The sequence below is a fragment of the Onychostruthus taczanowskii genome, unplaced genomic scaffold, assembly GCF_017590055.1.
Source record: "Onychostruthus taczanowskii isolate IOZ18803 unplaced genomic scaffold, ASM1759005v1 scaffold3, whole genome shotgun sequence".
Taxonomy (NCBI): Eukaryota; Metazoa; Chordata; class Aves; order Passeriformes; family Passeridae; genus Onychostruthus; species Onychostruthus taczanowskii.
Genome location: NW_024500349.1, coordinates 4,570,103 through 4,587,514, shown reverse-complemented (window position 1 = coordinate 4,587,514; position 17,412 = coordinate 4,570,103). Strand labels below are relative to the sequence as shown.

Genomic DNA, 17,412 nt, shown 5'->3' with positions numbered 1-17,412 from the left:
GTGTACTGTGGGTGATATTTTTATCTTTGTCTCTGCGCATTTGAGGGTTTCATTCCCTTAGGAGGATCATTAATAATAACTGTGGAACACATTCTTGACTTTGTGCTCATCCTAATGTTAAAAAAAGAAAAAGCACAGATTATGCTGGAACAGATCACATTTCCCTAAGCACATTCCCTTTTAAAATGTAATAATAAAACATATCAGCAGATTACCAGTGTAGGTGAATTTTGCTCAAGAATCCAAGTCATATAGGCACCATATTAAAGGCTATCAGAACAAAACAAAGCTTTTGTATACCTACCTTATTTTTTTGCAAATGAGAGAAGGGTTTATCTCCTTTCAGAGTGGCAAGGGTGAGTGAATGAATAGAAAAGTAGAATTTTACTACTGTGTTTATCAGGACAACTCAAAAGACTATATATAATAGCTCCCAAACTTGAGGTTACCTTCCCCTGTAATATCCTGCCTGAAAGCAGGAGTGAAGGAGGGGTTGCAAGCAATACATGGTTATTATGCATCCCAGAATCCTGTAGTATCTCTGACAACGTTTGTGTCTATCTGCATTTTTCCAGTGACTGGTAGAAAAAAGAAGCTGAGGGCTTAGAAAGTACCATAGTCCAGCTCTTCCACTGTTGTGTGCCTGTTCACACCAGCTTGGAGTTAACAGCTGTCCCCCGAAAAATGCATGTGCATGCAGATCAAAAAAATAAAATAAAAAAATCACAGGCCTGCAAAATGAACTGGGTATCAAAGTCTTAAGAAAACTTTGAGGAAAAATAAGGACTCTGTAATATGCCCATACCAGAAACACTAGTAATTGCCTAAATGAGATGTCTTCCTTCTTTTCCAGGTCTTGAGACTTAACACATAATTCTTTAGCCAAAATGTCTATATTAGGTCACTGGTACACTTTTCATTGTTAAATATCCAGTCCCTTAGAAAAGGGTGTCAAACTGTACAGAATTCAGTACATTTATTAATAGTTCCTGTTCTGCAACAACAATGGGGGATTAAAATAACCAAGGTGTTTATATGTAGAGCTCTGCGGTGTTCTTCATCCCTAGAGAGAAGATCAGGATGACTTCTTCTGTTCTGTAAAGAAGAGTAAAATAGTCCCAAAAAGGCATAGTGACCTGGTGGGATAATTGTCCTGGTTTAAGGCAAATTTGAGAGAGAACCTCTAAAGGCTTTCCTCTAGAAAGCAAATTCAATCAGACCCTCCCCCAGCTGGTTCGGGAAAAAGACTTCCTTGGAGAAAAGTGGAAAAATGAATAATGCTGCCAGCCACTGCAGTATTGGTTTGGACACTCCCAGGGGTCCTCTGTCCAGGAGAGACTTCTCCTGCTCAGCTCCACAATCCGTGCCCTTGGGAGGGGGTACCTCAGAGAGTGGCACCACTTGCACCAGTAAATGGCTTGAGTGGTGCAGCATACACACCAGGGAAAGGAGAGTCTTCCCACTTCAGTCAGCATATGAATATTTCCCATTTTTTATTTTAGATAAAACTGTAAGGAAGTATTGCATTTAAGGCAAGATATGGAGAAACCAAGACACTAATTTCCTGTGCTTTCTTTTTCCAGTTTGAACCTAAAGGAGTCTTGTGTCGAGAAGCAGTGAATGATTGTGATATTGCAGAGAACTGCACAGGAAATTCCAGCCAGGTGATTTTTGTGCCTTCTATTCATGAAACAAAAAAGCCCCACCTGTAATATCAAAATCACTATGAATGTTTTGTATAGTATGGTGTATAAAAATTGTGTTTAATCTGTTGATGCTGAAACAAACAGAATGTTACTGAAATGATTTTTCATATGACTTTTGTTGTATACTTTGCTTTCATGCTTGTCTGACCTATGATCTATTACTTATTTTCTCTTTCTATAGTGTTCTCCTAATATCCATAAAATGGATGGATATTCATGTGATAACAGACAGGTAATGAGGACTTCAGTTTTGTTTAAAGATTGCTTTTTATGGATTTTGTTTTAGGATCTTTGGAAGTCACCTGGGACAGTTTTGCTAACATTCATGACTTTTGGATGCTAGTCATATTTTTAATGAAATGAAGATAAAGAATCACATATTCTTTGCCTCAATATAAAGCGTGTGACTAATCTTTGCATTATAGAAATACATATTTTGGAAAATCAAGTAATTTGAAATATTTTCTGTATTTTTTTTTCTTTCTTACTAGGGTATTTGCTTTGGAGGAAGATGTAAAACTAGAGACCGGCAATGTAAATATATCTGGGGTGAAAGTAAGTGAATGTTTCTGTTTCTAAGTTGGTTGTAATACATGTGACTTGAAAGACTATCTTAGCTAAGAAAAATTATGGAAGAGACATACTGAGAACCATTGAAAATATCTAGAACAGTATGTCTCTCTTTTTCTTTCCCCCATCCTTCTGTCTTTCCATCCCCATTTCCAGCTCTTTCTCTAGTGTTGGTTAACTTGCTGACTGTTCTGAAATCTGAAACTTTAGTTCTCATTAATAACCATCTAGGGAGCCTATACTCCTGTTCATTAGTTTATTTCAGTGGGGACATTCTTGACCAATAAACGCTCATCTATCTGAACAAAATTTAACAAAAGTCCTATGAAGGCATCATAAAGCTTTTAACTGAGATGAGCACTGTGCAGAGTTTCATGGGCCACCTGCAGATCATGGTGTGTCAGTTTGGGAAGCTCTGCTTGCTTTGATTGTGCATCCCCATTTCTCAGGACATGGCTTTTCAAAGTCATCATCTTAGAAGAGATTTGTTTCTGTTTTTAGAAGTGACAGCTGCTGACAGGTACTGCTATGAGAAGCTGAATATTGAGGGAACTGAGAAAGGAAACTGTGGAAGAGAAAAGGACTCTTGGATACAGTGCAATAAACAGTAAGTTGATCCATTTAGAAAGCTACTAGAATGAGGTTCTTACCCCTGATCCAGTTCTTAAGCTGGCATGAAGAGACTCAGAAAGCCTCCTATGGATCAGATTTCTGACCTTCTTCTGCAGACCTTTGTGCAAGAAGTGCTGGAGGGAGTAGGGTGCCAAGAAGAGTTGATCCCTGACAAGAGAACACCATCTGAGCTTGGGAGAGCTTGGACTAAAAGTGGTCCTAGTACTCAGTGAGGGTTAGCAGTGCTGAGGAGAGAAGCCTTTGGTTTCACATCTTGGTGTGGTGGTCACTTTTATGCTGTGCCATTGCATTGATATGTTTTGTCCACTTTTCATGGTATTGTAACTTTCCAAGTATATTCCTGCAAGTCGCTGCCTAAAGCATTTTTTCACATTCTGCATATATGCAGTTAATTATTTCTGCCAATTTCTGAACCTTTCACCAGTCCTTATCAAACTATTTTTTCAGATTTCTCCATTCTGTCCATGACATTCGATTTCTAGTTCTGCCTACGGGTGAACTAATGTTCTTTCCCACTTTTTAACATAGTTTTGATAACCTTATTTCTGTTCCATTACAAATTCATAAGTAAAAAATATTCAGTGATATGGGAGATGTCAGACCCTTCTATTCTGTCAGTGCAAAAGTCTCCACACATGAGTAGTGAAGTTCCTTCAGCAGTTGAATTAAACTTGATGTCTATAGTTCCCTTACATATGTGTCCCATGAGAGTGTATTTAGAACCAGTATCTACTGTTGCTCTTCTCTGCACCAGTTACTGTATCTTAATAGATCACTAAATCAGTTTGGTGTGGTTTGTTCCTGACAGCTCCCTGCTTGTTATTACTCGAGGAATTTTTGATAATGTGGTATAAGAACAGAGTTTTCCCAATCCAACTTCCAAGGGAAGAATTTTCTTGGGAAACAGCATCACTTATGGGAGTTATTGTCAGCGGGAGAAAAGCAAGGAATAACAAATAGGTTACCAAGCAAGTGGTCATATTTTTGATTGTCCATTTTCATTGAATTTTAGTTTTTATGAGTATCTGTTTATTCTTTCAATGCAGGGATGTGCTTTGTGGATACCTTCTGTGCTCCAATATATCCAGTGTGCCCAGACTTGGAGAACTTGATGGTGAAATCACAACATCAGTCTTGCACTATGGAAAAGTCTACAATTGCAGGTAATTGGAAATCCTGAAAACAGAATGAACAATATCCATCTTTCACAGAAAAGCAGCTTTCTCATTCCTAAGTGGAGAAAAACTGTTTCCATTAATTTTTTTTCCCTATTAACACATAACCATTATTTCAGTTCAACATTTGTTAAGCTTCAGAAAATTAACTGCCTCTGGGGCAGTTTCGCAGTCGCCTCAGTAGTTAATTTTACCTGTAGAGACGTAATGCTCTTCTCAGGCCCTGTGATTTTACATTCTTTAATATTTGCCAAGTACTTTGTGTTCCCAGAATACTTAGACATATGCCTGCACTGCCAAAGTTAACTGGTAGCCTAATTCATTCTATATTGTAGCTGAATTGTAATTATAGATGTGGTATGTTTTGATAGCTTCACACAACTGTGAGTCGAAATGATGTCCTAAACAAGTAAACTGAGTTTTGTCTAACTCTAGTTGTTTCACAGGAAAAATGGTCCTTGTGTTCATGATTACATTTGTTTGATGTAGATAGTCTTCAGTTTGTTTCATGTTAGCCCGGTGAGGTCAGTAAGCCAACACTTACTCTTACCTGGTCCTGGACATTGTGCAGCACACAAATGCAGGCCCAGGGCCCAGTGTCTCAAGCAGTCCCATCTAAGCACAGCTCAAGTCTCCAAGGTCCTCTTGACTGTCTTGCAGTGGTGGCCACGTGAAGCTCGATGAGGACACGGACCTGGGCTACGTGGAGAACGGGACGCCGTGTGGGCCGGACATGGTGTGCCTGGACCATCGCTGCCTCCCCACCGAGGCCTTCAACTTCAGCACCTGCCCAGGCACTACCGACAGCCAGATCTGTTCAGGACACGGGGTATGCTCTTGCAGCCTTTAATGCTTTTTGTTGGTTTTGCTGAGTACCTGGCCTTGTGTAGTCTACTAGCTGGACCTTTCAGGAAGCCAGCAGTGTGACTCCAGACATCATAAAACTGGAGAAATTTTTGAAAAAGAAAAGGGAAGGAAGTACATAAGTAAATATAATGCATTCCCATCCAGGCATCTTAAACAATGAGTCATAGTTAGTATGTATTAGTTTTACAGAGTTTTGTCAATCAATGATTTTGCTCATTTTTGCTAACTTGATTGGTATTTCCTTCAGCAACACGCTGGAGAATAAATACAGAGGTTTTATGAACTGAGAAACTTGGGTCTCTGTTCTTCCAGAGACCTTCTCTTTTTAATTACATAAATAGCCAAGAAGATTCATGAAGTTGTTGATGATGTTGGATTTTCTGGGCTGAGAGTTCCTTTACTCTGGAAAAGAGGGCAGAGAGCTGTCTCTTGGCTAGTTTCTCTGCTCGGTGTGCAGTCTGTGGCTTTGCCATGGCCCTGGCGAGCCCCCTTGTCCCTCACACAGTTTGACACAACGGCCAGGGCCCTGTGACTGGGCTGAGATCAACGAAGTTGTTCTCTCTTAATGTCTTTTGTCTTGTACACTGCATTAAAACTTCCTTATTTATCTGAAATCATGCACTTCATCATATTTTGAAAAAAAGGTCATTAAGGTCAGTCTCCCAAAGCAATTATAATTGGTTCTATTAAATATAGATTACGTTAAAGTATGTACTGAATAAACATTACATCTATTTATATGAAACATAGTAGCACATTTAATGCATTTACACCTAACATAAATTAAAAATTTCTATATATTAAAAATTATTTTGCAAAATTTTGTGAGCAGTAAAATCATGGCTTTATCACTGTATAGGTACAGTGATATCCCTATACTTAAGGTATTAATTATGGGAATGGATGAATAATCTGATTTTTTTCTGAGCTACACTTTTGACTGCAGGTTTGTAGCAATGAAATAAAGTGTGTCTGTGACCGATTCTGGGGAGGAGATGACTGCAGTTCTCACATCAAAGACGATCTATTTTTTGATAAGGATGCCATCAATAAAGGTATGTTGTTATAATTTTTACCAGCAATTGAAAATGCTTGGATTTGAAGAAAGTTCATTGAGCAAAAGTAGGTCTCCTACTCTTTCAGTTAGTACAGAACATGCTGCTGCTGCAGGAGCCTCGTTCCCCTCTCTCCTCCCACAGCAGAAGCACTGTAAAGTGTAAAAGAAGTCTGTAAATGAAGCCTCAGTCAGTGCCTATTTGGGAACTGGTATCAATGGGTCCAGTTCCACCATGCTTGTCTCAGTCATCTGAGTGGCCTTATTAGGCATATTGATAGATTAGAACAAGCAAAAGATTACTGGAACATTCCATATCTAGACAGAAAGGTAATGCCTGACTTACATTTTTGAAGCGGAAGTTTTTATTCTGCTTTAGTCTTGCATACAAAAGAAAGATACATTGTGGAAAAATGAGATTGTAAATTCTGGTCATTAGAAATCCTTTGGAGGGGACATCTTCCAGAATCCTTAATTTGATTAATTTATTCAGCTGTGGAGAGGTGGTGAGCAAAACCAAACAAGTAGTCACTTTTATTCCATGGATTTGTTAGGGCAGGTTGTAAGGATGTAATCTACAGCAGTTTAATATTGATAATACTTTTTTGGCATACCTGGCACAGGTTTCCTGTGTAACAAGCATTCAGTTAATGGAAACAGACACAGAAGTCAAAGGTTGATTTACAAGTGGTTTCTTATGTCCATGCTATGCTTCAGGAGTTTATCACAGGTTACAATTAATCAGCCTAGTGAAAGTTGTTCAAGCTGGTTTTTGAAAGATGGTGCACTTGCTGGTTTTGTGTATTTTTCTCCTAAAACCATGTATATTTTTCATCTTTCTTGTGTTTCCAGGTGTGGTTAGCACAAATATAATAATAGGGGCTATTGCTGGCACCATTTTAGTGTTGGCTCTCGTTTTAGGAATAACTGGTTGGGGTTACAAGTAAGTACATTTTGTTCTTCTTTATAGAGTTTCAAAATATGTGTATTTCATGTGATAGCTGATTATGTTATGAAAAGACCAATTCAAAAAATCTAAAAAATCCAAATTCAACAATATTTATACAGTAACATTTTTTCATATTACCATTTTTCAAGCGATTCTTACATTTGTATGTGGTTTTAGAGAGCTTGATCCAAATTTGAAATTTATTTCTCATTTAGTAATTTCTTTTTTTTAGATGATCAAATTATGTTTTTACTGTATGTGACAAAGGAAATACAAGAGTATGATCTGATTAAATGATAAATGTTTCCTCATGATGAAGTAAATATAGCAAGATTAGCTCTCAGTCAGTCAGCAAAGCATTTAACCGTAGGCTTCATTAAATAGATGATTATATTTAGTCGGCTTAACCTGAAATTAATTCAAGCACATTTTTTGATAGGAAAGATCTGCAATTTGCAAATAAGGCTCAAGTTCTCTCCTGGTGTAGAGATGTCAGTGCTCACTGAGAGGCAAAATGGATTATATTAGCCTGATTGGTCTTTTCGTTTTCAGTTTTAATTATTTTGTGAATTTCTTATAAAACCAGAGGGATTTATGGTTTTTTTTGTTTGGATTTTATATTATTTATTTTTTTTTAATTTTTTTTTTTTTTTTTTTGCTTGTAGTAAAAAAGATTCAAGGGACTAACTTTATAATCTGTGTTTAAATGAGACTGTCACTTGAAGTCATTGGTCCCTAGGTCCTTGTTGTGCTTGGAGGGCAGGGCCGGCTCAGCTGCAGGCAGTGCTGTGGCTGGGGCACAGCCCCAGTGGTTTGGCACAGCAAAGTGGCACAAAACCCACTGGTTTGCCAGACTGAGGTGGGCTGAGGGCAGCTCAGAAATATGTAAGGAAAGAAGCATTTGGAATAAAAATCGTGAAGATGAGGATAGTAGAAAAGTCGGTTATGCTGTTTTGGTATATCACCCTCAGCTTCTGGCAGTATCTGAAAATCTGGACTTTTATTTAGATTAAAACTGTAAAAGTTAAGGGCTCATTTTGAGATCACGTCTAGCCAGTGGGATTACTTTTTGGAGGTTCACTTCCAAAGGTGGAGAGTGCACCTTTCACTAGCAGCTTCACAGTGAACAGGCTTAAATCCAGCATGAACTGCACCTTACACTCAGTGCTGACAAGCCATCAACATGAATATATTTTTATTGTTTATTCTGATGTAGCATATTTGTAAGTATGCTTATTTCAGAAGTGATTTCGTAGAAATATTTTGAGCAAAGATGTCATTCTGTATACAGTGCTTTTCTTTTTACATTTTTTTGGTCTTACTGACCACGTGTACCTGCATACTAAAAACTCGTTTTTCTTCCTTTCTCTTCTGTTTATATGGAAAGAAACTACAGAAGACAGAGGTATGTGATAAAAGTAGTGGAATGTGTTTTAGAAATCTCTTTTTCTTTTTCTTCTCTTTTGCTCCTTTACATACTACAAAGAAAATATTGAGATAGGTTATCATATTTTAAATAATATATGAAATCAGTATTCTATAATTCATTGCTTGAAATCCTGATTTCACTGGACTCAGTAGCAAAAACCAATGCTTTTTATACTTCTGCAATAGACTGTTTTATTTAGGAAAACAGGAGAATATTTCCAATAAGAGACACTGAAAATCAGCTATTAGAGACTAAAGTGTTCTTGGGAGGCTAAGAACTGAATAATTAATATTAACATGATGTTCAGAAGCCTTTTGAGACAAATTAATTCCTGGAGCTTCTTTGCAGTTAAAAATACAATGCAATTAAATTGCTGTGTGGACAAAGAGCCCATTCTTTCCTGTCACCCTGTTCAATTGATTCATAGCTAAAGCACAGTACTGGCTTCAGCACAAGGCTGAGCTTTCATCATTTCAAGCTTGTGGCCAAAAATAAACTGATTTCCTAGTGACTTGCATTTGGCTCCTGGAAGACCACCTCCCTTTGATCAGGCATCTGCCTGGCAGATGGGTCTTGTGGGAAGGAGTTGGCTCCTTCCTCTCCCAGTCCCCAACAGATAAGAGGATTTCTCAAATTCCCCTGTTTTCTGCCTGTATCGTTGCCTTCTTTGCTGCTTTGTTTGTTGCTGCTACCCGTTGTGCTTGTTCTCCATTTCCCTTTGTGTAGTGCTTTCTCTGCCAGGCTCAAAATATTTGTAAGAAGTGGACAAGCACTGTCAAGTGCTGGTTGTGTGCTCCAGGGTCAGATAGGCCACAGGTACAGTAACAAGTCAAAGGCAATGCTATTGAAGTCAAGCCTTATGCAGAGGTTGGTGGGTAGGGAATGCCACCCAGCTCAAGAAAGGCAGACTTTAAGGGTTTGGTGCTGCTTAGTGGAAGCTGGTGTATCTATAAATGGAGACTAACATGGCCATCAAGTCATTCTGCTGTGGATGTTTCAGTATTGGCTGAGGACAGAGCAGAAAAAACCTTGAAACAGACAGAGTCCACCCCATGTATGTTTGCATTGGAATATTAGAGAATGTAACTTCTTCAGATATCTTCATCTCCAGAAATTACTTTATGGCCAGAGAGCTGTGAGTGTGCAGCCAGTCTGCAGCTGTGTGTGAGAGCACAGGCAGAGGTGGAACCAACATAAGCTGAGGCTCCTGAAGGTAATGGAGGACTCCATCATTTTAAAGATGAGGAAGATATTTAGTAACTAAATCTCCTTCATGCATAAAATTAAATTCTGTAGGCTGACTTCTAAATAGAATATTTTTGAATATGTACAAGGAGTGCTTCATAAATGAAAAAACATACCCACCAGATTGTCCAGAAAGTCCCTTGAAAAAAAAAAAAGGAAAAAAACCCCACCAAAAATTACTCTTTAAAAAACAATGAAAACAAGATATTATAATATTTTTTAACATGGTATAAGGATTATACTTGGTACTAATAAGCAGGTAAAACAAGTAAACTGAAAGTGGTAAATGGAGCTAATTAGCAAGGATTCTGCCAGATGGAACAGTGTGGCTTTAAAGGACACAGCTACATGGGAGAAGTTATATCTGATGGAGTAGCAAGAGAGCAGTTTGCTAGAGGAACCCTGGGGAGTGAGCTGCATACCCATGTGCCAGCTGAGGAATGGGACAAGAACTGAAACTCCAGAGGTGTTAGAAGATGGAGAGTGGAAGTACTGCATTGCACCAATGATTTATGTGCCATATAGTTGGATACTTTACATAGCTCAGAAGCATTAGAAATCCAGATATGGAATGGAGAGGTCCCAGTTTAGTTCTGTAGTTGGACACAATCTGAATATGAATCAACCTGATAAGTGTGCATCTTGATAGGAGCAGGCTGTAGCAAAAATATCTTGGAAAGTGTGAGGTTGAATAAATACTGATGCTGGTATTATGAAATAGTCAACTGTCAAAGTAACTACTTGTACTTAGGAGGATTTTTAAACCTGGTGGAACTATAACTGGAATATTTGCATGGCAGGTATTCTCTGCTGGCAACGAATCTGCAAAAACTTTGCATAGCTTGATTAGAACTTTCTAATACACAGATAGTTTTATCTTTTTTTTTTTGTACCATAACTGAGATTCTAGTTCTGGAAAAGGATAAATTATTACATTACTGTTGTGTGTCTTGGCAGATTGAGTCTACTACTGTGGTAACCAGGAGTAGCTGAGAATTTCTGACACTGGTATTAGTTCCCTTACACAAGAATTCAGTTGAAAAACTGGAGGTTTTTATCCTCCTGAGATTTAAGCAGCTCAACAGGTTGTTACTCTTGAATTCTATCATGATCACAAAAGTTAAATGGTAAGCATTTACCTCAGTAGGGAAAAAAACATTCACTGTTCCTGAGCTCCTCTTTGATGCAGGCATGTATTCAGCTTAGGCTCAGTACTGGTGCTTTTTGCAACCAGCATGATGGGCTATTTGAAATGTCTGGACTGGTTATCCAGTGTCTCAGGAATCACTAACTGTTCACTTTGAAAATTGTGGTCAGAGTTAACATTTTTCCTTGTTTTCTCTTTCCAAAACCACATAATCCACTCTTCTGCTCATAACAGAAGTGTGTGGGAGTTTTCTCTCAGATGGTTGAATTATTTATTAATAGCTTTATTGTGTGTGGTTAACAGGTTTTCTCAAGGATTGCTATCCTTGCCTCTTTCTTTTAAACTAATGTTCATGCATGTTTGTGTGCATTCTAGTTCCTGTCATGTTTTCTGACTCTACAATGTTTATTACACTTCAGACAAATACCCCAGGGAGATTATGTAAAAAAGCCGGGAGAGGCCGACTCTTTTTATAGCGACATGCCTCCTGGAGTCAGCACAAACTCTGCATCTAGTTCTAAGAAGAGGTCTGCTTTTCTGTCGCATTTTCAGATTTCTACCTGTTCCATCACCCATTATTCCATTAGTCAGAACATTTCATTGTTTTGCAGCAGGTTTGACTCTTTCTTCTTTCTTTGTGGAATGTTTGAAATAGCATCCTTTTTGCTTTGATTACTGATTTTTCTCCTATGTCCTAGTTGTTAATTAGTATGATTAGGCCATAAAAAAAATTTTGCATTGTAAACCAATTTTTGTTTAATAAAATTTTCATAATATCCCTGCTTGAGAATTCATTTCAAGTAGACTGTAATAATAATTACTGGCTAAAAAAAAAAAAAAGAAACAAAATGCCAAAAACTTTTTTAATCAGTGTCATGTAATCAAAGAAAAGGAACATTGTCTTTCTTCAATAATAGTTATAACATAAAATGTTAAATATAAATGTTATTTTTATATCTTTATTTGTCAGTGTCATTAATCCAGTGTGTTGACTTAGATTTCTGCTGTCTCATATTAAAGATGATAGTGATTGCATTTTATTCACTTACTAGACTAGCATACTAAATGGTCACTAAGTGTTATCTTAGAAAATAATTCTACAAAGACTTTCTGCAGTTTTCTGTTTGCTGTTATTAAATTAGAGAGAATTAGGTTTTGCCCTAGATCAGATTGCACTAATTCCTTTATTATTCCAGTTGCCTAAAAAACTCAACATTTTAAAAGGGAAGATTCATTTAAAAGTGTTGAGAGCCATTTGTAATTGCTAAGATCACAATGCTCACTGTTCCTCTGCAGTAAAAGATTCTTTATATGAAAATCTCCAGCTAGCACTATAAAAGAATTTGTGAGAAGCACTGCATCCTAGAGGAACTGACAGTCATGAACTGCTTCACAGGAAAACTGCAATTCTCAAGTCTTGTCCCACTAAGCAGCCTACAACTGTGCAGTTGATGAAGCCATTTTCTTTGCTATTATTTCATTTAAAGAGAAATGTATGGATGGGGCACATATGTGGTGACATTTGCTATTTTGCTATTTGCTTGATCTTATATACAACTTCATTCAGTTTATTCTAATGACTATCTTATTAGGAAAACTCCAGTAGTGATTACTTAATTATCTCTAATTTTTAAATTCAGCTTTTTAGATGTATGGGTTGATTTTTTTCAGAAAGCAAGCATTAATCTTAAATGATGCACTGTTTGTGTTAGAGAATCTATTTTAAATTGGTTCAAATTTTGAAAGTCTTGGGAAAGCAAGTTTTCATAGCTTTGTCTATCAGGTCTAAATACCAGTTTAAAAAAAAGTTATTTTTAAATACTGTAATTTAATGTGTTTCTTCTTTCATGCAGTATCTGTGTTTCTTTTCATACTTCATTTATTTCATGTGTCTCTCTTTATTATTTGTTCCAAAAAGCTAATGGTTTCTAAGGTCTGTCTGTACTAGAGAGTTTTGTTGTTCCCACCACCAGTTCAGGTATGTTGTGCCACTGTCAAGTCTGGAAAAGTAAGTCTGACAAATATTCCATTAACATTGTGATACAGCTGACATAGTCCTTCCATTTGAATTCCCAGAGTGCTACCTCCTACCTTCCAAGCTGGTTTTGATTTGCTCTGTGTGCTGGTATGGATGGCATCTCTTGGGAGATGTTAGAGTGTCTGGGCCATCAGCTGCCTGGGCTTCTCCATGCTGGAAAGCACTACAGAATGTTAGCTGGTATTCAGAGGATGTTCAAGGATTAAGACATAACTTTATGATAACTCTTGCTATTATGAAATAGCAAACACCAAAACCATGATATAGCAAGACATTCCTGAACCTGAAAGTGACCTTGAAGAGGAGGAGGAAGTGTTTGAAAATCTGTCAGTGGATCTGTTGTTTCTCAGACCTTTCATGATGTGATTAAGTTTGAATTACTGAAACCCTTGGCTCACTTCAGTGTGACCGTGATTAGCCTGAGCTTCTGAAAACTGAAGAGCATCTCTCAGATGCCCCCAAGGAAAGCAGAGACTGAAAAATGCGAGTACCAGACTTAAAAACTACAAAAATAGTTCCTTTAAGCAAGACTTTGTAATATGTAAGTCATCTATTGTGGATTTTTCAACTTCCTCTTCTCTTTTGGAAGTAATTGTAAATCTCATGGCAAACAGCTGACAGCAGCTCTAGTTCAACAAGAGGCAGCCTGTTGCAAAACCCCACATGTTGGACATCGCCACATACATCTCTGGCTCTTAAAAGGAATGCAGGAGGAAAGAAAAAACAGTTTGCACCAAGCACCTAGATAAAAAGACTATTTTTGGCTTTGAGTTTAGCATTAGAAGTATATACTGCAGCTGATAAAATATAAGCATTCAAAATTAGCAAAAATAATGCAGAGTTACCTCTCCCCTGGCACTACCAGCTCTGGGTGGGAGGATGCTCGTCACAAACTCCTGAGCCCCTGAGACTGGTAGCAGTGGGTTGAGGGAAGTCGTCCTGGCTTTCCTGCAGCAGTATAAGAAGGGAGTGGGCAGGTGGGATGTGCTTGACTGTGAGATGAAAAAGCCTCGAAATGAGCACAGTAGTAAGGGCATCTTCCATCTAGGAACTGAGGCAGAGCTGCAAATCCAAAGGAAATCTGGTGTGCGCCGGTGTTTGTGCATTCCACAGCAGAAGAGTGAGAAAGCAGTGCTGATGCCTGCCCTTGAATGTGGGCTCATGGAACCACTGCAGGGACAGCTGCAAGGTGTAACTGCAGAGTTTAATCAGAAATCCTGGATGCTCTGCTAGTGCAGACAGACCTTAGGCTGTGTTTTGTCACTGGCCTCGGGAATGTGACCAAACCACTGAGCTAACATTGATGTGAGCCAATACCCTTAACAATAACCGCATCTGAGCCCTCCTATTCCAGGTCAAATGGATTATCTCATTCCTGGAGTGAAAGGATCCCAGACACAAAACATATTTCAGACATTTGTGAAAATGGGAGGCCTAGGAGTAATTCTTGGCAAGGTAAGTGTGAACCACTGTGCTGGCCAGAGTGGAAACCAGCCTCTGGACCACTGCTGCTCTGCTGAAAGGTTAGCTGATCTAAGGACAGCAGTATGACTCCTTAAAATTGTGCTAATTGTTATTAACTTGGAATTAGGATTTAGCAGCACCCTACGTAAGTGCCTTTTTTGCACAGTGCTTTGTCACAAAGACATTACACTTAATTTCTCCCTCCAGTGTGAGCTAAGATGAAAAAGAGAAAGAAATCTATTCACTATTGACAGCTTATGTGATTTTGTCAGGCAGTGTTAAGTGTTTTTCTTGAAGTGTAGTGATTTCATCAAATAACAGCTGAAATAATACATTTCCTCTGTGCAGTTGCAGCAAAAAGTAGAGAAAGCTAACCTAAGTGTCTGAGATAATTCAAGAGGAACAGACCTGTGAGATTTAAATGGTTAAAATTAAGGTTAATGGTTTAAAGTTAAAGGTAGCAGATCTTTTGCTATGGATGCAAAAAGAATATACAGTTTGGCATGGGGCAGGTGAGTTTCAAGTTGTTTTACTGTCTTTGTCCTTTGATTTCTTTCAGGTAATATAGGAGGAAACAGAAAGAAAGTCAGAGGCAAAAGATTTAGGCCACGGTCTAATTCAACTGAGTAAGTCTGAATTTAAAAAAGCAAAGCCAAAAAGTAGAGTTTTCATATTTGTTTTTTGTAGATGGAAATTAAGAGTACTGAAAAGTAGACAGCTGCGTTTTTGCTCTGTGGCCCATTCTGATTGCTGACTGATAATCCTGGTAAATTGTTTGGCTAATGTATTTCAACCTCTTTTGATGTATTCTTTAAAAATTAACTATTAATTTTCTTTTTTTATGTAGGCTTCCTCACAGTCGTTCCCATAGCAATTCCCAATGATGGTGGCAGCCTGCACCATCACTGCAGGCTTTTGTCTACAGTAAACTGCCATTGCTGAGTGTATCCTGGTTCAATACTGAGTTTCTGATAACCTGACTGTTTCCTACCCTTGTCTTCACCTTGGGTTGAGCCATTGCAGAGTTAGAGATTTGTATCTCTGCATACCTTCCTGGAGGTTTTAGGAGAGATATCTGTCTGCTTTGAGAGTACCTTGAAGTTTGCCATTGTAAGCCTGAAACAGCCAGTCTTGACTAAGCGTTGGTATAAATGGGTAATTAAAGTCTCTACCAAGTGACAGATCCCCAGACTTTTCCACTACAGCTGAGAGTTGCTGGCTTATTGATTTATTGATTACATTTCCTAAAGAGCCCATGTGCGCAATGCTTCCCACACAGGAAGAGCCTTTCTTATGTACTTAAGCCTGTTGGTTCAGGCCCCTCTTGTGAATGAGTGGTGAATGGCTGGAAAGCTCTGGGCTTGTCAAAAGCACTGGCCTGCTCTTACAGCACTTACACCCACATGAATGGCCCCTTCTTTGACATTGATGGCAGTGACAGTGTCCTTCCCCATATCATGACTACTAACTTTGCACCTTGATGGGCAAATGGGCTTGATACCAACCCTGCTGTAAGCTAATAATGCTAACTGCTCCCTGGGCCCCATTTTCTTTGGTTTGGGGATTTTGAGTTTGTTCTGAAACTTTTCTATCATCTACAGTGCACTGTCTTGAGGTGAGTAGGCTCAAAAAGGGTTCCTAGAGAAAACCCTATATTACAAATTACAGAAACAATACTTCGATGCACATTGCAATTATAACATTGCATGGTCAAAATGGCATCATGGAATCAGAAATTTTAGCCCTTGGAGGAGTTTATCTCAAGAGTCTCTGTGCTCTTTGTGCTGATAAACTCTGAAATGTTATTTTGCTTGTTTTCTTTTCTCCTTGCATGAGATAGTTTGATAAAATCAAAATTAGCCTGGCTAATCTGCCAAAAATGCAAATGAGATTTGCTCTGAGAACTTTGGAGCATTAAATAAGCAGGTAGAGAGAGATATTGTGAGTTGGAAATATTTTTCCCTGTATATTTGTTTCTCTTTTAAAGGTGCCCCTGAATTTCCACCTAATTCTCTGCTTTCCTTCTTGCTGCTTGTTATGGTCGTGTCTCAACCCAGCAGCAGCCCTGATGCTAGAGGGAGGAGGCTTGTACTTCCCAAGGGCCATGCAGCAACCTTTCAGGGATGAAGCACAGTGTCTGTGCTCCTGGGAGAGGCCTGCCAGGCAGGAAAATACTCTTTCCCCTTATTGGGTCTGTCCTGGACTGCACAGACCTGAATGGCTTGTCCGAGTCTCCTTGGCAGTCCTGTCACCAGCTGGAGAGAGAGCTCCCACTGAATGATCCTCATGCTGTGTCAGTTCAGTGGGGAATGGAGAGAACTGCCAGGGCTATTAGACAGCAATTATGTCTCTGGTTAGAGGGACAGCTTGTTTTGCAAGGAGGGAAAATGGACTTAGAATGATCTAACTGTGACCAGCATTTAGTCATTTAGGAAAAAAAAAAAGCAACACCAGCTGCTTTGAGGATGCTGGAGAATACATGGAGGCTTTTCCCAGACCAATTTACCTTTCTACCTTGTCTGGAAAATACAGAATATTGAATCTGTTCTGAAACAGTATTTAGAAAGTCAGCTTGTGTGACCCTTAGGAGTCCAATAAAGCATACTTGTTGATGTGGAAGAAAAAGGATAACAGTATTGGTCTCCTGTAATAAGCAGACTGTAGTTAACCATTATAAAATTGTGTTTATTAATGCCATACCTTGTGCAGAATTCAATTTTTTTAAGCAGGAGCACACTGGTGTGGTTGCCTACAAATATACTTGTATGCATGGGTCTGCAGTAACTGCACACATTATGCACAGGGTTTTTTTTGTATACAGCAAAGAATCAAATAGAAATGTGCCATTAATAATTTAAACAAAATATCTTAAGGACTGAGCAAGGTTTGAAGTCTGCAGCCTTCATGAGCAGCACTGACAGGGAGTTGCAAACACTTTGGGCAGCTCCTGAAAAATGTCCTGCTCACACCTTTGTGCGACCCTTGCTGCTAGCATACATGAACAAGGCTTATGCTAAGCATAGAGCTCTGAGGAGACTGCTAAAGATATTTTGAGACATTTTTAATTGGTTTTGGATGTTTGATAACAAATAATTATTCTTTATTAAAGGCAGATGGTTCATTACATGTGGAAGG

At 38.5% G+C, this 17,412-nt stretch overlaps 1 protein-coding gene across 3 annotated transcripts in view; it reads left to right on the top strand.

Moving 5' to 3' along the window:
* ADAM22 (ADAM metallopeptidase domain 22) overlaps nucleotides 1-17,412 on the top strand; it is a 129,926-nt gene that overhangs the window by 96,755 nt on the left and 15,759 nt on the right. For 2 of the 3 annotated variants that reach the window (XM_041408700.1, XM_041408699.1), the window contains exons 18-29: nucleotides 1,584-1,664; nucleotides 1,888-1,938; nucleotides 2,198-2,261; nucleotides 2,778-2,883; nucleotides 3,956-4,072; nucleotides 4,745-4,913; nucleotides 5,898-6,006; nucleotides 6,858-6,948; nucleotides 8,342-8,359; nucleotides 11,195-11,302; nucleotides 14,168-14,268; nucleotides 14,837-14,903. In XM_041408700.1, the coding sequence (XP_041264634.1) occupies nucleotides 1,584-1,664; nucleotides 1,888-1,938; nucleotides 2,198-2,261; nucleotides 2,778-2,883; nucleotides 3,956-4,072; nucleotides 4,745-4,913; nucleotides 5,898-6,006; nucleotides 6,858-6,948; nucleotides 8,342-8,359; nucleotides 11,195-11,302; nucleotides 14,168-14,268; nucleotides 14,837-14,903 (1,082 nt within the window). The remainder of the gene's footprint in view (nucleotides 1-1,583; nucleotides 1,665-1,887; nucleotides 1,939-2,197; nucleotides 2,262-2,777; nucleotides 2,884-3,955; nucleotides 4,073-4,744; nucleotides 4,914-5,897; nucleotides 6,007-6,857; nucleotides 6,949-8,341; nucleotides 8,360-11,194; nucleotides 11,303-14,167; nucleotides 14,269-14,836; nucleotides 14,904-17,412) is intronic. The other variant, XM_041408701.1, reaches the window with a different exon arrangement.